The sequence below is a fragment of the Nomia melanderi genome, chromosome 2, assembly GCF_051020985.1.
Source record: "Nomia melanderi isolate GNS246 chromosome 2, iyNomMela1, whole genome shotgun sequence".
Taxonomy (NCBI): domain Eukaryota; kingdom Metazoa; phylum Arthropoda; class Insecta; order Hymenoptera; family Halictidae; genus Nomia; species Nomia melanderi.
The window spans coordinates 15,012,480-15,033,752 of record NC_135000.1 but is presented as its reverse complement, the minus strand read 5'-3'; the positions used below and the strand labels follow the sequence as shown (position 1 = coordinate 15,033,752).

Genomic DNA, 21,273 nt, shown 5'->3' with positions numbered 1-21,273 from the left:
CATATTCATATAGTAAATGTCTCATGTAAACGGAACTCTGAACGGAAATATAAGTAGATACCAATAACTAATCCATTGAAACTATAAGGATAATATAGTTATATTACAAATATACAATATAAATATAAATATTAGTTATACTTAATTGTTATTTATATACTTAATATTTAATATAAATATTTATATTTGTATTTATGCTTATGTTTATGCTTATGCTTATGCTTATATCTATATGTATATAAACTTTATTGCTCAGTTAGTGATAGATTTAATTTTTTGGTTTATTTTAAAAAGAAATAGAAATAAAAATACTTCAATAATAATTTTATTCATCATTATTGATTGATGTTCTTCAAATAACACTTCACATATTTGTAAACATTAATTAATTTTTATCTTCCATAAAAAGCATTAACCTTTTGCTGTCTAAAACCTGTTTCCATTTTTATTCCGAATTATAAATAATATTATAAGTAATTATATGAAAATAAAATATATTTAGTAGTTGTTAAAATGAAATTAAGTATCAAATCTATTTAAATATCAGACTGCTAATGTGACCTATAAATTATACACTATAATTTAGAACTATTAATTTAGAAGTTATTATAATTCAAAATAAAATAAAATATTACAAACCTTTGTATTATTCATATATAATAAACTAAATCTCATAAATTGATCAAAATTACTCGTTCATAAACATGGAATTATTCAACAAAGTTAAATAGAAAATCTCAATACAAAATTAAAAACGTTGTTAACATCCTTCAAGTGACATGCAAACTTAAGAATTTGTTCCTAAAAATGAAAATAACCATTTTCAAAGTTATAAGCATGATTTAATAAAATGAAATGCCGTTTATCTAACGTTCGAAATAATATTTTTCCCGTATTACGATCGAGAAAGTAACTGTGCCAGATTTTGACGCAATAACTCTATTTCTGTTCTCAATATTCTGTACTATTATTTTAATTACTTATGAAACCAAATACGGTAATTTGAAAAGAGATGGACCATATTTTTTTGAAGAACTATTATATCACAAAATCATTGATACCTAAACAAATAAAATATATTTATAAAAGTAAATGCAGATAAGAAGAATAATTAAATAGACCTCTATGCAATATTCAGTATGCCACTAAAAACAGTTGAAAATATAGATATTTGACAATCTAATTGAGATTGGGCCATCTCACTCGCAATTGCCCTACTCTTTATAAGTAGAAAAAGATTCTAACAAAAGTAAATTAATTTATAGTTTTGATCAAATTCGTGCGACAATTTCACGTCCAAGTATAGGTGATCCTTTCGCCTGATGGGGTTCGTCTAGATTTGATCGAACGAGAAAATAAAAATAAAAACCTCGAAACACCGTCGAGTGGACGGAGGCAAAGAAACTCGATTGAAAAGTTTTCGCTCGTGTTACGCTTTAGGCCATCAAGAGTACAGCCGTGAGATAGTTTTCCGCATGACGTAGTTGCAACCTGCGAGAGTTCCGCTCGAATGTGGGCCGGGAACATTCTTGGGAAACTACGGCAAGATTTTCGATAAAACTGTGCATCGTGTCGGAGGTCACGGTGCGACGCATGTCTGACTTTCGAGACTTCTCCAGGCTGCTCAAACATTTTGTAAATTGCAAACAGCCGAGCCGATGTATCGTTGAATGCCGGCGCGACTCTCAGACAAAATTACAGCAACAGATGGTTCAACGATTGGTAACCTTCTTTTCGAGAGCTACTATACACTGTGCAGGATACAAATATTTATATTTTATAAATATTTATGATTATTTATAATTTAACTACACCTGTCTATCCATTTACGCAGAGTGTACGTTTCATGGGGATTCGTTTCACGCTATTGAAAGTCGCATAAATAAGGTCTATCCGTACTAAAGAAAACGAAATATTTTTCGTATATCTATTTTTTTGAAATATATATTTATTTCATATGGCTTAATGAAAAGATAATAATGACATTTTAGAAAACAAAAGAAAATTTCGTTCGGTGTCACTAAATTTCGATCGCGTATAAGCAATACCGCGTAAATAGTGTTATAATTTATAATTATTATTTATGTTATCATAAATCCTGATTTCTTCTTTCCTTAATTATTAAAAAATAACACGATTCTTCGAGAAATTACTAAAGAAATAGATTCAGCAATTGTAAATTAATAGAAGTCTCAATAGATGCACTCTTAGAATTTCTATAGAAAAGTTTCAAAAAGACAATTTGACTGCTCGGTAGTTTTAGTGAGAATACTAACTGTACATGATCGGTCGAATGACAGATTTACAATTTGATTTAAAATTATGCGCTTTATTTTGCCCAATTGAACCTTATCAATTCTTATATTGCCCGATTAATCAATTTTCCAATTTTCTTCTTTCCTTCTATTTCTATTCCCGGTAAGAAAAATCGATCATATAACTTGTTTATTTTTATTTTGTAATCAGTTATTCTAACGGTTACTTTAGAAATAAGTGTGTACAAAGCGCCGGTGCGTTTAATGTTAACATAAAGATAACAATTGGATTACATACAATGACTAGTAGCACGGCACGTTATACCCACGTCATTCCCGAGGGATTAAACAGCTTGGCGTAAAACGTTGTCGCTTAAAATTTAATCTGATTACATATTACAAACGACAATTTAAATGCAATAGTTGATTCAGTTGCAAATTATCATTTATAATTATCAGTTGCTACTAATATCTGTATAATTGAAATTGAACTAATTATTGATTTTCAATTAATAATTAAAAGCAATAATTTGCGATCGAATCCGAAGTCGTATTTTAATCAATAATTAGCGTGTAACCAAATTACCTTTAGTAGTTATCCATTGTATCTTTAAGTAATATTTCTTTCTTTATTTTTTTAATAATAAGGCTAACTGATAGAAATTTTCGATAAACTTGATACGCAGAGATAAACGACAATAGAAGTTTTTTCATTCTCTGTGTGTTATCGACTGCAACAGAGCGAAAATAATCACAGCAGCGCCGAAATGGAATTCAGGCCATTATCCTAGTGATACGCAAATCAATTGGTCGTCAATCGATTGGATAATTCAACCTAGCATGCCAACAACAGGTACAGACATTAGGACCCCTTGTCTGGTGCACTTCATTGAATTTTAAAGTCCACGAAATCGTTTCTTCCGGTCGAAAGCAATTTGCAGCAACTGAAAACCTGCAGATTTTTCGGTTGATTGTACGTTCGAAGTTTTTTTTGGAACGATCGCGGTGCTTTTGAAAATAGGTTGACCTTTAAACGCACCACGATTTATGATTATTGAAAATTCATTGCTCCGAAGTACTGCTGGTCACTCAGACCTTACATCTGTCGTTTCTTCTGCAATGCACGGTACTTATTTGCGTGTTTCTATCAATACCGTCATTATTTATTGAAGCGTGAAGCTTAAAAATAATATAATAATATAATAAAAAATAATAAAGATAAAATTATATGAAGACTATAAAGAAACCGTTAATTTACTGCCTCAAATGACTGTGTACATTCATGAACAAAAATTATTTGCATTGGGTTGTATACTATTAGTTGGACTAATTTTAAATATAGTATTTTATTTCAGTGAAAATTTATATTGTTATACGTGTTGGTATAAACATGTGAAATGTGATAAAATAAAACAGAATGGAAAACATTGAAGGTAATATTATGATGTCAGAATTTTCATCCTTCTAAAGAAAGCTTTGAGGTATAAATTTATTTCAATATAATTATTTAAAAATATTATGGTTGAATAAGCGCTTCTAGTTTATAAATAAACTTTTAATTTAATACAAATGTATGTACACTTTGAATAATACTTATTAACATATAAACTTGATCTACATTATTTCCAGCAACCGACCAATGATATTTCTACTTCAGCATATAAAAGTAGTCACAATAACTAATTTTAATTTGTTATATATTGTTTCTTTTATATAATTTTACCTCACCTTAGAGCTTACGATAAAATTCCAATAATTAGCTGTATTAAATATATTTTTATAAAAAATAAGCGTTCAATAACAGACGATTAAACAAAATTTTTTAAAAGCAGAATGTAAACGCACGTAAACACGAAATGCAGGCCAGAAATCCTCTGTTACGCAAACAAGAAGGCTGTTTGACTATTCAAAAGTTTGGGTTAATGTTTCATTAAAATGGAAAGTATTATCCCCCCTGGGGCCTAATAAGAAATGCAAAGAGGACTGTACCAGCAAGTGCCATGATTGTTAAAAAGTTTCGGTTGTTTCTTTATTAAAAAAAAAACTATATTTTCTGCGACCTACCAAGAAATACACAAAAAAGGAAATGTTAATGTCTAAAGGGAAACATGAAATAATGTTTCCTTATTAGAACAGAAATTTTTTTATGAAAAATTCTATACAGTGCAAATATACATAACATAACGAAGCGAATGTCTTAAGTCGTAATACACATTGATTAGTTTTATAAATATACAATTTCTTCAAAAGGTAAATCAATAACTTTTCGAAAATACTGTTATCTACTATAAGTAAATTTCATTGGTTATTGAAATATAAAATTTGTATTAAACAACTGTATTATTATTTAAAATAATTTTCTGTAATATATAATATAATATTTTATATATTATGTTATATTATATAATATAGGATATAAAGAAGTGTCCACAAAATTATCTCTGACCATGAAAAAAAGGGTCAAAATTTTGTATCGTTGCATTTTATTCTACTCGTCGCGGAAGTAAATATTTTGAAAGGTCCCATGGGCTGAAAACGATTCGTTCGCTTGCAAATTGCTGTTCAGATTCACATGGGAGAGTAAAGGGCCATATCCAGTGTCCTTTTCCGTTACACAATGAATGACTGGGCTGGGCACCGTAGGACTTCGTCCTACGTGAAAATATGAACGACATTGTTTATCGATCGAGTCGTCCATTCAGATCCGTGAATAAATTGCGTCACATTTCGTCATTTTGCGCTGTGGCAGAACGCAGTCATTGCACTCGTAACTTCGATTAATCGATGAGCGTGTATCTAACAAGGACACCTGATGTCCCAGCTCTGTACACATCCATATGAACTTCAGTAATTTGCAAGTAAACGATTATTTTCCGACACATGGTTCCTTTCAGACTATCTTAAGCCCTTTTTCATGGTCAGAGTGAATTTTGTGCTTACGTTCTTTTCGATAGAATCTAAGGTGTAGAGTCACACCGTGACAATCGTGATATCTAATTTGATGACACCCTGCACAGTTGGAGATGTTAGGTGTTTAACGGAATGACTGAGGACAAAATGTGCCTCTCTAGTTTACAGTTTTATAATTTCGATTGGTTCCGAGTATTCGTATTAACGAATAGCCAACTAGTAATTGAAAGTATTAGGAATTAGGAAACAAAACCAACAGAAAATTAGGTGGGAGAAGATGAAAACTAATCGATAGCCTAGCTATCAAGATCTGCTAGTAGTATAGTAGGTATATATCCCCTATAACGTTATTAAAATATTGCTGAGAAATAATTATAAATATGAGATTCTTCATAAGAAAATAATACAAGCAGATGGAGAAGTTGGACCAGTATCCGAAAAGGAAATTTAACGCTAGATTCGTAAACGTGAAATGCCTATAACACAGAATTATTTAATTGCGTCATATGAGGTTCTATTATAAATACAGAGAGAAGTCGGTAGTTTCTCCTCCGAGTTCCTACCATGAAGGCCTATCTCAGAGGGCCGCCACGGACGTGGGATTGGGATGAGGCCCAATCAGCCTAGGCCGAAGTTACCAGCGTTGTCTCCCGGGGATGACGAATCCCATAGAGGTATCTAGTCTGTTGCTAGCGCCGAGCTCATTTTCCAAAGATTTACTAGCTCTCCAGGCTAGTGTCGAAGCAGGTGAGCGCTGCTCACACACCAGGATTTTCGAGAATCCCTAGTCCAGCATGCGGGCTTCCAACCACTGCCACTACGAAGCCAACGCCAATGTCCGAGACGGCTGAAGCCGTTGGGCACCCAAACCTCGTAGTACTAATTATCACAAATTTATTGGTGGAATCTGTTTAATTTCTTATACAAAAATAAACAATATCTCCCATATCCAGATATCTCGTCCATATCAGGGCTTAGTTGATCCAACTTGGGTATCTTGGGACCGCCAATCTCATACCGCAATCGCCATACGAGCTCTGAGGGTTCTACTGTACATAAAAACGGGTCACCGTTACTTGCACTGGTCACACGTCATCCATCAATTCTAACAAATTTGGGTATCGTTTGCTTACAGATCAAATGAGTGATGTATGCAAGAAGAAGTTCATACGGGATATCTACAAGAAGATCGACGGTGCCGTTCTCGTCTCGCAGAACGAAAAGGACCTCGACTGCACCATCACTTTCCAAACCCATAGCATCCTTCAACGGTTCATGCTTCGGTTCGATCAGTTGAAACTGGACTGCAACGACCATCTTTACATCTACGATGGCGCACACGCGGTCAGCAGTTATAAGGTAAGTGCAGGACCAGTTCGTTTAAAAGTTCCTGTCGGATGGTTGTTAGAACTTCGTGGATGTCTGTCCACGTGAAACGTAATCCTGTTCTCTGCATTCAAATTGGAATTTGAAGGCTGAATGTAATATTGCCGGTTAGCCGAAAATTTGCATCCTAGGAAAATACAGTTTTCAGAGGGGACATGCCGGGCCGCCGCGCCGCGCCGCGTTGCGGCCCCGAGATGAAACGGAGTTGTGGACGAGTTGCCGTTTCATCACTCGTTCAAGATAAAGCTGCCGCGTTGTATCTTACGCTTCAAGGATCGAGGAATAGTTTCGAAATTATTTGCGGATGAAATTGCAATCCACCGCATAAATTTTACGAGTCTGGCATACCAATTAATGGAAGTTTGTAGTTTTATTACTGATAGCTTTTGTTGATGTTAAAATGAATTCTCTTTTCATTTCGAGTCTTCGAAGTTAAATGGCAAATAATTATACGACTAGAAATTTTTTAAAGCTAAATTCTGGCATGTAAGAGTATGTAAAAATTAAATTTCTTCGAAAGTATTCGGGAAAAGGAATTTGGATAAACTTTTGTTAATTACTTAATGTAAGGGAGAAGGTTTATAGCCTTGATCTTCATATATGCTGTTAAAGACATGATTCTGAGTAACTTGTTCTAATAATTTAATTGGTGGTTTCCTATAGGTTTTAAAATATTTGTTTAACAATTTCGATATTTATTTTAATGACTTTGCAATATGTTTTCAGGAATATAATTCTGAGCTATTTTTCTTTATGTATGTAAATAACCATTTCTTGGTTTTTGCCCACAAGATATAAATATATATTCGGTATTACATATCTAGTCTGTTTGTCAATAGTAAATATAAGAATTGTATTACTTTCGGTTTTCATAGAATTATTCAATTACTTGTCCGTTTTCAACATTTTCCGAAAAAGTTTCGTAAACGTAAATGCGTAACACTTTTATATTTATTATTTAAATTGTTTGATTAAATTTGAAAGTTTGAAAATTTTCACTAATGCTACCTTATGTCAGAACCTCTTGTACCGGTATAAAAGTTCGGTGAAATTTTCAAGAATTTGTGGTTACATAAGCCGGCGAAAAATCAGGGAACAAGAACGAAAGAGGAATTTTCAACGAAAATATTCATCTTCTCATATTCATGCATGAGGTTTGATTCACATGAGATATATAGAACTGATAACAGGGCTTTTCTCAGGCGACATATTGTATTTTCAAATTTGATTGGAATAAAAAGTCAGCTTCAGCAATTGCTAGCCAAAATATTTGCGTTTGAATGAAAGGTAAAGTATATGTAAAACGTGTGTGCGTTGTCGATCCCGTCTTCTTGTGTTCTGATTTTCGATAAAATATATTTAGATAAAATATATTTTCATTAAAAAATGAGAAGGTTCCAAAGAAAAGAAATTTCATATTTTGCCTTGAAAGTATTCTCTTTTGTATTAGTGAAACGTGAATAGATTACTATTCTGTGACTTGTTAATTACCCAATAATTATTTATTTAAATACAAAATGTGCTTTAAAATTCATTAAAATTCATACCATTTTTACGCTACGTGAAGTTCTCATTTATAATCATCATAAATACATTGATGCTCGGGAAAATGTTTAACATCTCTATAAGAATATAGGAATAAAAATGTTGAATAAAATCTGAAAATAGTTTTATATTTCAAGAATGTCTTAAAACCAATGATTTACTACCATAGGAATTTATATTTTTCCAACAATGACATATTATATTATATAGTGACAAATCAAATTTTATCCATTTACTAATTCACTTTATCTTACGCTAGATAAAGCTTGTAGCAGCATTAAAGAAGCGCAAAGGGTAAACGGTGATTTCAATATAACGATACATTGAACATAATTTATAGCTGACTATTTTACAAGAATTGATTTTTCTATTAAAAAAAGCGTTGCATTGAAAAAAGTATTATTCATTTAATCAAAATGAGCAGCATGGATATTTTATTTCTACTAGTAGATTTATTAAACTTCCCCTTACAGTTGCTTTGTTTTAAAATTGTCGGCCTGAAAGGGTTCACTCATGTAAATAACGCTTCTCTAATCACACGGCGATCTTTGCCAGTAATATTGACCGTGGCAGGGAAGCGAATGAAACGGCCGTTGTCCTCGATCAACGGTTCGAAGCATAATTGCCGTCATCGATCAAAAGATGAAGCACTAATTGCAGGAGGAATCGCGTTATTCTTTCATGATTACCACCGAAGACAATAGCGTTACGGTAGGAGGGACCGAGTTTTAGTTGCCAGGACCATTATAATATATTCCGCCATTAGAAATTCTGAACATGGTCAGCACCCAGTAAGGCGCTGGAAACTTGAACCATTAATCAGGATTCGTTTTTTAGTCAGCGATGTATATAATTCCTTCGCACTTTCCTTCAACATTTTTTATTTCCGTTTCACCTCATCGATAATCAAAAGAAAATCAGTTTGCTTTATTAGTTTTTATTTGTCGAAAACAATTATTTTCTATGAATATTTTAACATTTGACAATTGAAAAGGAATATTATGCATCAATCAGTTGCAATTGTAATTTTTAAAATAGATTTTTAATAAATACTTTTCATTTATGAAACAAATCGAAGAGACAGTATGGATTCATTAATAAAGTAATGTTCTATCTCTGAGCTTTATCTTGGTATAAAATTTTTTAATACTATAGTTGTATCTACTCCAATAGTAAACACTGGAAATCAACTTTCAGATGGTTAAAGAAGTAAATGGAATAATTAATCAATTACTCCCATATATAAAATCCCATTAATTCCAAAAATCAAAATTCATGAGATTTTCTCTTAAACAAGTATTTACATCCCCGTATAATTGCATTTTAAATAGTTCAGTACTGTTTACATTAGATGAGGTTGCATTGGAGATTTGGTGAAATAATTAAAATATAAAATTTCAATTTTCTGATAGTGTACTGAAAATATTAGAAAGCCTCATTTTTAAAAATCAATATTTTCGAATCTAGGGACTGCAGAATGTACTGAAATATATTATTGAGTAAAATAACATTAAAATACGAAACCTTATTGTTGTCCTAAGTGTATTAAAATTCTGTAATTAACTTGCGAGGAATTTAACAGATTCATTCGACTCTCAATTCAACTTACAAAAATATCGAAATTGGTTAATTAAAATCAAATTGACTGCAATTAGGAGAAATGGACAGAAATATGTTTTCAATACATACGTACATGAGAAAATCAATAAGAATTTAAATGCAGGAATAATTTCTGTCAACATGGAGAAACTCCGCAAAACCAGATCGAAGAATTTTTCCGATTCGTTTAACTCAGCAGTGAATTACCGTTGAAAATTCGGCTAAAAATACAACCGAGCAGTTTATTCAGGAATGTTTGCGCGTTGTCAAAAGTATACTTGAATGACAATGCTCGTATGTATTGTACTTTTGTAAAATTGGAGTCGACAGAATATATCGGATTTAATAGTAATTTTGATTGAAACAAAATGTTTTTGAACAAAACAGACCATGCAAAAGATATACAGAAATGTGTTAGCTGTTATTTTCTTTCACCTATACGAAGATAAGTGAAAATGATTCATTATTACGGATAGCTACATTGATTGTACGAAAAAGCTATAAGAAAAGAAACACGTAATGGTAAACAAATGTGTTAACGGAGAAATAATTAAAAAACGAATTAGAACTGACTAAAACGTGTATTCCTCAATTTTCTACATCCATTTTATTTCGAACAATCCATTCCATTTTCGAATATGCAATTTTCCTTTTACTTCAATAACGTAATCCAACAGTTACTATATTCATTTGCATCAGAAGACTAAATACAATAAACTCATTGTGTGTTATATCTAAAAAATGTATGATTATAACAAAACTGTTATGTGAAGAAACAAAAATGTCTATTTCACTATTCTCGTACATGTTATTGTTGTGGAGCTTATTAATTCAAAAATTTTAATTTGTAAATAAAGCACATTGTCAGTCTCCGTTCGAATGAAGTATTATGTTCAAATTCTATTTTGAAAGTTGATTGCATCGATTAAAACATTTCATTTTCAAAAATAAACGCTTCATTTACTATTTACTACTTACCACTTACCACTTACCACTTACCACTTACCACTTACCACTTACCACTTACCACTTACCACTTACCACTTACCACTTACCACTTACCACTTACCACTTACCACTTACCACTTACCACTTACCACTTACCACTTACCACTTACCACTTACCACTTACCACTTACCACTTACCACTTACCACTTACCACTTACCACCTACCACTTACCACTTACCACTTACCACTTACCACTTACCACTTACCACTTACCACTTACCACTTACCACTTACCACTTGCCACTTGCCACTTACCACTTGCCACTTACCACTTACCACTTACCACTTACCACTTACCACTTACCACTTACCACTTACCACTTACCACTTATCACTTGCCACTTGCCACTTGCCACTTGCCACTTGCCACTTGCCACTTGCCACTTGCCACTTGCCACTTGCCACTTGCTATTTACTGTTTGCAATTTATTATTTACTATCCTCTAATCACTATTTACTATTCATTACTTAATATTACAACTACCAAACAGTTAAAGTGACTTTTCGATATTTTTCTACAGAAACTTCAAGAGTGAATCTGTTGGGATTTCTATTAGTTTACGTTCGCGTTTGCGTATTACGGAATCAACTACTTTGGTAACTTCTCAGAGAATCATGTTATCCTTTAAATAATTGCAAAACGGAGAAATCAGGAATGAGTCATTTTGACCTGTCTGGTAGTTTTAGTGTTAATATTTACCATACTTATTATATATTATTTTAATATATACTATTTATATAGTTGATCATATGAAGCTTCAGAATATCTGTTACTTTACTACGTATAACAATAACAATACTAACCATGTTACGTATAACGAACCCATATGTTTTGTACATTTCAATAACTTTCCGCTGTGCAGCGTATGCGCGGATATGTAAAGTTACTAGAGTCGTTAGGATCGAGCCATGTCTAGCGCAATTGCAAGCCATCTTTATCGATAGCATGCAAGCACTGCGCCCTTGTTCATGCGACGTATTCCATTTCGAGTTATATTTTCCAGCAGGTCACAATCGCAGGTTTATGTATCGTGGAACATCCTAGCTCTTAGGTTCTGCCACCTTCGCTACTAGTATCGAATCTAACATTTTTATTGGTACAGAAACCGACTCTCGGGAAAAGTATTGTTTCCGACTGGCATTACTGCAACTAAAAACGGTTGAATATTATTTATTGATATCTTCTTAAAACCAGAGTGGAATTCATTAAGAAAATACAATTAACTACAAAAAAAATTTTGTCCGCAAGAAAATTCTTCAATAAGTTCTCTTTTTTTTGCAATTTTTGTCATTATGTATATGAGATGAATCATTCGTTGTGCGCGCGTGTGGGCGACCAGGTCATATTGCGACGGACCGGCGCCGCTATGTTTGGGAAATAGTGTGACTGCGTTTGGAAAATCTTGAGTGACTGAAAGAATGCGAGGAAGAGTGTTGGAACCGAGCGGCTGGACCGTGAGAAAAGTGCGTACGTGACTGCGTGAATTTTGGCTATGGACGAAAGATGCAAGTGAGAAGGGTGAAAATGTAAGAAAGACAGAGTGAATGGGGTTGTGCATTAAAAGCGAGTGGGAATGCGTGGGCGAGAGACATTTGGTGCGATATATTCGGTGAGAGACATTTTAGGTGAGACATTTCGGGGCGAGACTTGTGTGTGATACTTTGGCGTGATCAGCCAGCGAGCGTTTAGATATCAGTACAAATACATTTAATATTATATCACAGAGAAAGCGTTATTAGTGAACCAATCTCCCCGTTCCGAAAGAATCCTACAGTCGAAACGCGTTCGGAAACGTATCTTACAAAGATTGGGACTCGTGAGGGATAATTATCATCCTGATTAACTACTAACAACGTTTTTTGTATAATCTTGTGGCTTGATAAATTTTATGGATCAGTGTTGAATACATCATATATACATATCTAGTCCATTATTTCAGATTTTAATTAAGATATTCTTGTTTCTCCATCAAAACACCAATTGTCTATTAAATCAGATCGATGTATGTAGTAATATATAGCGTTGTTGTTGAAGTCATTTTCACTTTATTCGCATTTAGTTCAGACAATTGGCTTATCACGTGACAATTTTAAACCGGAACTCTTTAATAAGTGGTTGAGAGATGTCGACAAATTTGTTTCTGTACGTTCAACGTTGTAGCGAAATCTTTCTCTAATACGATCGCTACTAGCATCATATAACTATAACATACTGTTTCCTATGTTATTTATATAAGAAAAGTAATTTAGTAAATATTTTTAAAAATATTCCTATATACTGCACAAATTCCATAGTTTTCTACGATTTCCGTAGACAACATACATACTGCGGAGGTGTCACATCAGCTAAGCCGATCTTTGGTACAAAAGTGAAGAAGGGCAAGGGGACTCTTCCACTCACGACGCTAGTCTTTCTAACACATGGTTATTATTGCTTTCGGGCCCATGGTTATCGGCGCACGCCGAGGCCCGAGCATTGCGAGTGGTAGAGTTCCCTTGCCTCTCTTCACTTTTGAACCAAAGGTCGGCTTCGCTAACGTGGGACTTCCACAGTACCTCCGTTAAACCGAGTATTAGTCTTGTTTCTATGTTCTAATGAACGTGAAGCTGATGCCATTCAGCCTATGATAATATAAGCTTTCTGTTTGTACAGAAAATCCAAAGTCCAGAATTTAAAAAAGTTAATAAGGTTTAATATTGATCTTTTTGACTTTACCGTGTATGTCGCGTGTATGTTAATTTAGCAGCTAACTCTTCCAAATATAGATATTTGTAAAATTCGATCGTATATATTTTAAGTTCCTATTGTTAGTTACAAGCGTTTGAATTATTGACTTCCAGTTTGACCAGGTTCGGAATTACTTAGGACGCGGAGATAGCGACTTGGTTAATCGATGTCTTACTGTACACAATTGTCATTGTACATTTATTACCAGTAATCACCAAGTTAACTGGTCTTTCTTTTTTTAATATAAATTATACATTGCTTGTGAATATGTTCCTTGTAATAGAAAAAGCACCAAATTTTTTTTCTAATAAATTATTAACGTTAAAGTAAGTACATTTACCAAACATGCTTGTGAAATAAATTATAGGGCAAGGAATTAATATCGTACAGTCACATATAGTGCACTTGAAGTGTAACGATTCAACTTAAATATTTATGAAAACTTAGTTAAACATATGAAGTCGTGAATAATAGGAGGGAGGGGAAATACTGCGATGGAGCAGACGAAATTTCTGTTGAGCAATTTTACAAAGCAGTAACAACAGACTTACATTGAAAATGGTGTTCGAATGATTTAATCTCTTTCTTTTATAATAAGACAAAGTGACGTATTTCGTACGACACGAAAACCCTGGTACAAACTGATACTGCTCAGTATATTTATACCACTAATAATCCTTCAATGATCAAATTTGAAGAAGAATTTAATATTTCTTCCGCGGGGTACCAATTACGTGTGATTTATCTGTGAAAAACTGTGATTAAAGGTGAGCAATTAATGTAATCGTCTTCGTAGGAGATGAAATCAATTCACGGTAGTCATGAAGATGGCAACGTTTGTGAATAACCTTGGAGAAACGCATTTTCCAAAGAATATATTCTATTTCCGTCGCACGTGTTTCATTCACATTGATTATATAAAATATGCTTCAATAATTTCGAAATGCTGTTAAAAATGATTTTTTTTTTACTTGAGCCAATTTTTCGCATATCAGTGAAATTGAAGGAATTGGAACATCAGATTTCACATCGAAATAAAATTGAATTTCTTTTTTAGACAATAATTCACGAGAATTAAAATTATAAATGAAAAACATTTCTCTCCCGTACGGCCACCTCCTCCGAAATTACTCTATATCATGTGTGATAAATGTTTAAAAAATAGCAGTAATCGTATTATAATGCACTGAACGTCTAGATATATTGATTATGTTTTATTTATCGAATTGAAAAAATAATTTGAAATGTAATTTTACAATTTAATAGCAGTATGAACTCAAAATGCACAAAATAGTATATTATTAAAGTACTTTTTATCATTACTGCAATTTTAACATGGTTAGAAGGATAGGTGATATCTCGTGAAATACAATAATAATCCTTGACATATGTTATCCCTACCTTGCTGCGCCTCTCACGAACAGTGTGCAGGATTCAAGCTATAAAAGATACAACTCGTTCATGAGAGAAACGAGTTGTCCGCGATCTTCTCTCCAATGATGAACATGCACCGTTATTTCTGTTGGTCTTTGCCGAACTTTGTCTTCGCGACGCTTCTTATCACTTTCAGCGCGGCAGAAGGTGAGAAATTGTTCGGTAAATGGAAACTGTGACTAGTAACTGAGTAGAAGTGATCCGTTGATGATTAGTGTCAATTGTATTATTTGAAAGGAGCTTCGTTCGGTTATACGAACGAAACACGGTGCTGTTTAGAGTTATTCTAATTGTTCGTGATTTAATGATCAAACTGTGAGTCTTTACGTAAACATGAAATTTCGTGAACTGGTTTGCAAGCATTGTAATAAATTAAATGAAAAATTTTTTAACCGTGGTACAGATTCTTCAACATTTAAAGAAAAACAGAAATCTTGTTAAATATAATTAATAATTTCATTTCATCGCGCACGTAAAATCTATAACCTATTAGTGCTATATGTTATTTATAGAATAATTTGATAATAATAATTGAATAATTTAAAAATTATTTAATAATAGTGTAACAATATTTCGGAGTAATAACTTTTGTGTGTCATAACACACTGTCCAGAATACGACGCTCTGATGTTGATGATTTCAATATCGCAAACACTTATTTTATAATTGCATACGTGCAGATCTACCAGATTTAAAAACGCTAACCATTTCTCTTTAATTGACTACTGTGGGTTGTTGTTACATTAAAGATTGTAGGTTGACTTGTACTACTTCAACTGCATAACTTTTTATCTTTAGAATGTTTTTCTGAAATTTATTTCTATTACGTCACTCTGTTTGGTCTTCATTCTAAATAGCAGAAGTGTTTTATTACTTTTTCTTTAATTCGTATACTGTAAACTCTTTCGCGCATCACATTATTTTCCCGTTTGGAATTATTTTCTTATACGCTGCGTTGTATACTACCTCTTTCCGGTTTTAAATGTTTAATTTTGGATAATGGAACCGTACTTACGTAAAAGATAAATTACATCACCAAAAGAAAAATAAAACAACCCCATGTAATAGTCTCAAGTATATCTGCATTAAATGTTCTGATTTTATCTAGTTTTATTGTTTTGGTTTAATTTGTGATGTTACACATTTAAACGATGCTGCACATTGCTAATTTCAACTTTATTCATTGATTTTGTTTATTTTATGTACAAAGAGATCTGTGACAAATCGAAGTGTCCAGGTCCTCTGGCATACTATAAAGGCCTCGACTGTAAACCAGTGTATAATAATACCAATGATTGCTGTCCTGAATCATTTGATTGTAGCCATTTAAAAAATTTGTCTCGGGACAAATGTTATGTAAATGGCAATGAATATAGCATTGGTGAATCGTTGAAGGATGAGGATGCAAATGCTTGCGATATAGGCTGCATTTGCGCAGAAGGATTTTATGACAGGTGAGTACTTTTAACACGGAGATTAATTGTACAATTTACTTTATTGCTCCTAGAGAAATTAATTTGTGTTCGTTTAGATCCTGAAAATTAAAAGTTTAAAAATTGATGGTTGAAATATATATTCCTTTAATTGCATCACTTAAAAATGGCGTAAACATTTACCATATTATTTTGATAGAATTCATTATACACCAGAATGGACGCATGCCCCAAGCTTAATGTGAAACAAAGCTTACGAAGCTTACTTTATTGTTCTCTATTGTTTTTAGGAAAATTGATCTGTATTTATATATATCCTAAAAAAAAGAGACTTAGAAATAGTCAATTAGGATATATATATATTTTTTTTTAATTGCCGAATGTTCCTACAATTCAATATGCGCGAAAAATTATATTTATATTATAGAAGTTTCTAAAATGTTTATCTCCATTCTAAATTATATGTCATTCAGCAAATACTATTCTATAATATAATACGGAAAGTAAAAAGACTTTATTGAAAAATATGAATCGCATTTTTATACTTCTTGCAAAACTTAATTAATAATACATGATTTTAAATTCTGAATAGAACGGCCAGATTTTCGTGTGGATACATATATTGTCCGTCGTTGGGTCCCAATGGAAATTGTTTTTACAAAAATGATCATGACAGCTGCTGTTCAATAACGCGAGTTTGTTGTAAGTAACCTTAGCGCAGTAAGTTTTATTCAAGAACATTATGAAGATTAATCCATATGCTACCAGCACTTATTACAAAAACAATCTCCTCGCGTATAATATTTGATAAAATAAAACATATTGTCTTCACAAAATACAAATAATAATCAAGAAACAATATCCTCCAGAGCCATACCATGGTTTACAATAGTACATAAAAATGCACGTAAATGTAATTTACTCTCCTTTGCACGAAATATGAAATTCATCGCTGGTAGCGAACGTGTTAAGATACTACATTGATAAAACAAAATTTTATTCGTTGTCAGATCTTCAAAAACATAATTATAGCTTCAAAAGCATAATTATCATTTTTTTTAATTAAGCCACTATTCTTGCCCCTTATTAATGAAATGTAAAATTAAAGTAATGAACACAATGGAAAAGATCATCCCATTATTTGGATTTGTTATTTAGTTATAATTGAACATTAAATACATTTGATGTTTATGAATTAATCGTTAGGATGTTTATCAACACAATCGACTGATAATGACGTAATGTATTCTGTAGTAAACAATAATATAAAATATAGTGACAATTGTACTATTACTATAATAATAGTTACCTAACTCAAGAACGTTCACAGACGCTTAAATACTATTTTGCTTGTCAATTTATGGTGATATCAACACGAGTAGAATTTTCATGTGAAGTAACAAATAAAATTGATTGTGAACTGTAGTGAAGGAAGGTGAAAAGAGGGCAACTTGTGAGGTTGATGGCAGAACTTATCAAGAAGGGGAACCTTTTCAACCAAAATCTAATCCAGAATTGGATTGTTACTGCATGCCAGATTACAAAGGTACAATATTTATAATTTAAAATGAAAAAGAGTATCAGAAACGTCAATTAAAGTATCACTGAAAGCTATGAATATGTAAAACATTTCGATACATGTATATTATCAGATGGATAATCAAAAACTACATATCATATTCGATTGTTAAGTTCAATTTTATATTTTCGGTTTTATAATCAGTTTCAATTTCAACCTCAGTGCTGCTCAATCAAGACGGCTCAAATCTTCTTGATTCTATTAAATTTTGTTTATCGAAATAATTCTGAAATATAATCTAATCAGTTTATTTGCAAGAAATAAATTAGTTTAAACCTTTAAACAATCGAATAATTGCAATTGAGGAAGAAAACTAGCATTTAGCAAAGACGTCTATGGAGGGACTATCATTTATGAGGGATACAAAGTTGTTGAATTATTTACTGAATTTTTTATTTCATGTATCTATGCATACTTGAATCCTGAAGATTTTATATCGGAAAGAAACAATATTTAACCAAATTTATTATTATTTCTAATATGGAGATTTTATGGGAAATTTCATGATTAGGTGAAAACGTTGCACCCTTCTGTAAGAAATCAAATCGCAGTTCCTGCAATCCTTTATTCGATAGACCCTCTGACATACATGAAAAATGTGTGCCCGTCTTTTACTTCGGTCAAAATCCGCAAACTGATTGCAATGTTGGAACTAGATGTCGTAAGTTTTTTTTATTAATTGTATTACTGAAATTATGTAAGATAGCACTTGTGAACTTTTGCAAAATAAATTTTCTCAATCTTGTAGTAAATGAAAAGGACACTGTTATTCATAATCACGACACCGAAAATGACGTGGAAACAGGTACGTTTATTTTCATAAACTGTCATGATAATTAACAAAATACAACTAATCGAAAATTTTCACTTGAGATCTAACATTTCTAATAAAGATAATTAATTCATTTTAAATTTCATTTTCTTTTTGGAATGCATTGTACTTTACCTAAGTCGAAACTTAAACCTTGTAATTACTAAGAAACTCATTCAATTTTATTCTGTTTCAATAAGTAATTTTATACAAATTCAAATTCTTTGACATACTTTACCTATACCGATGAAAGAGTACAAATTAAATTAATGAATCCGTGTTAATTATTCGATTACCCTGAATGTTTTATTCCATTTCTTAAGAAATTTTAGAAACAGATTTAAATTCAAGAAGTCCACCTTCATTGAACTATGTATTTCCCATTTCATTTTACAAATTCAATTACTAATAGAAATAGAGTGCGAGAAGATATTTCGGTCAGACAGTTGTGCAGTATGAACAATAATTTCTTCCATTCCGTTTTATTATTAATTTAAACTTACAGACGAGAGTAAAATGTGCCGATTTGGTAATCTGACGATGCACATTGGAGACGAACTGAGCGAGAATACTAGCTTCGATTCCTATTGTATCAAATGCGTATGCGAAGTACCACCGATTCCAACTTGTAAGCGCCGCGAAGATAACGAATGCGCCTTCGAGACAATTACTGGTCCCATTATGGATCCTAGTGCGCCAGGAGCTGCTTAAGAGTAACTGGTTATTACGAATTTTAGTCTTAATAAAAGGAACGTCATGTACTTTTGGAAAATGAAATGATAAAGAATATTTGCGATCTAGGCTGCTTAGTTGCAGTTTAGTTACCAGATTGGCTACTGTTGTACTTAGATGTAAATAATAATATCATACAAATGTTTTAGCCTCTTAATTGTTCAAATTTAAATTGTATTTTGTTGTATAATATAAACAAAAACACACTGACAATTTTAGTGTATAATAAAGCACTTTCGTGTACAGTTTGTACCACTTTCTTTCACCTGTTCATGCTGCAGTGAGCCTTTTATGGAACGCCTAATGTTACATGGGCACGGTGTCAAGAAGAAGCGACTATTCGCGATGTTCAATCGAATATATAGTTGTAGCCACAGTATTTTACCAGTTGCTCTACATTACTGTAGGTACTTGTAATGCTTCTCAGGTTGTCTTCTTATGTATCTTTATGTATCTATACACTAAACATGTGTAGAGGCTGGGATCAAGGATACAAACAATGGTGATTTAACGTGGTGTACTCTGCACCGTAGGAAAAAAGTCGTGTGGGGGGGTCAGGGGGAAGAGTGGCCTTTTATAGTGTGCGTCGCGTGACGCGATGGACTTAGTGTTTGTGATCCCATCGAGCAATCGCACGTTGCAGCCGAAAATGCGTGAACAAACGGACAGGGCCCCTTCGATTCTGACCATTCAAGCATACTAGACTTCTTTCGTTCTCCGCAAAGTACAGTGGATCTCTCATGTTTAGAGCCATGACCAACAAGCTATAATTGCACAGGAGCAAGGGAAATCGGTTGCAGTGGATGGCTCCCTTTGCTCGTGTGCACTCTTAGCTTGTCGTTCGCGGCTTTAGATGTTAAAGCTGCATTGCACATAGCATAAAGCCTTCATAACGTGGCACCCATAGGCGTGAAATTGAGATGGGACCTAATCAGCCAGCCCCATGTAAAAGACGACGGGTCCCAGCGTAGTCCCGGAGATCACAGGCCCTATATGGTTACACTGCTAGTGGCACCGGATGCATTTTTCAACACTCTATCCGCTTTGACGGCCAGCAGCTGTTTTTAAATCAGATTACCCGCCAGGACCCTGAAAAACGGGGTCCTTTGGCTGGCATGAAGGCTTTCAAACATTGTCACTACGAGTCTAACCCAATGACCACAGCGACCAATGCAGCCGGGTACCGATCCCGTAGTACCAGTCGTAACGGTTTACTGGTGGCACCTGTCGACAGGGGTCTAACCCTGTCTTATAGCTTTAGGTCTTCTGTCCAGGCCGACGTGAGGAAACTTCCACTCATGATACTCGGTTGAGTAGCTATAACAACAGTGACACCACGGTTTTCACATATTGTTGTTATTGGTCAAACTACGTAACTAAGAACGCAGCCGAAGCAAAACGTGAGACAGTAAGATTTAATCAACATTGGCGTCGATTTCGCTTCGTCTGACTGCTATGTTTTTTGGAAGGATCGGGGGACGGTACGCGGCTGATACCGTTTGTACTTTTAGCTTGTTGGTAATCGGTTAAATTATTATCGTAAATAGTACTTCTACCATTGAAAATAATATATCTCCATAAAGTAAAAAATATAACGGTAACAAATATAATTGACAATAGGTCGACTATGCCGACGTCACATTCAGATCAAACGGATATCTGAAGAAAAATGTAGGAAGAATGGCCTGGAAAATGTTTCGAAAGGGTGGAGACTTGAGACGTTAAGGGAAAGTTCCCTTAACGTCCAAGTTTTTTCACGCTTTAAATGCCATATAAGGATTTCCGAAGACTATATACATACTTGCGTTAAACCAAGTACACCTGACCTTTGATTTATGCGAAAATCTGTTT

At 33.2% G+C, this 21,273-nt stretch overlaps 2 protein-coding genes across 2 annotated transcripts in view; both read left to right on the top strand.

Moving 5' to 3' along the window:
* Positions 1 to 21,273, top strand: part of LOC116431104 (uncharacterized) — a 297,657-nt gene that overhangs the window by 157,527 nt on the left and 118,857 nt on the right. Inside the window, exon 2 of the mRNA XM_031986081.2 lies at positions 6,301 to 6,524. Within this exon, the coding sequence (XP_031841941.2) occupies positions 6,301 to 6,524 (224 nt within the window). The remainder of the gene's footprint in view (positions 1 to 6,300; positions 6,525 to 21,273) is intronic.
* On the top strand, positions 14,847 to 19,665 carry LOC116431103 (uncharacterized). The gene is made up of 7 exons (XM_031986080.2): positions 14,847 to 15,014; positions 16,078 to 16,321; positions 16,893 to 17,002; positions 17,727 to 17,846; positions 18,391 to 18,540; positions 18,628 to 18,684; positions 19,196 to 19,665. Exons 1-7 carry the CDS (start codon positions 14,930 to 14,932, stop codon positions 19,399 to 19,401), a joined length of 972 nt encoding a protein of 323 aa, XP_031841940.1. The 5' UTR covers positions 14,847 to 14,929; the 3' UTR covers positions 19,402 to 19,665.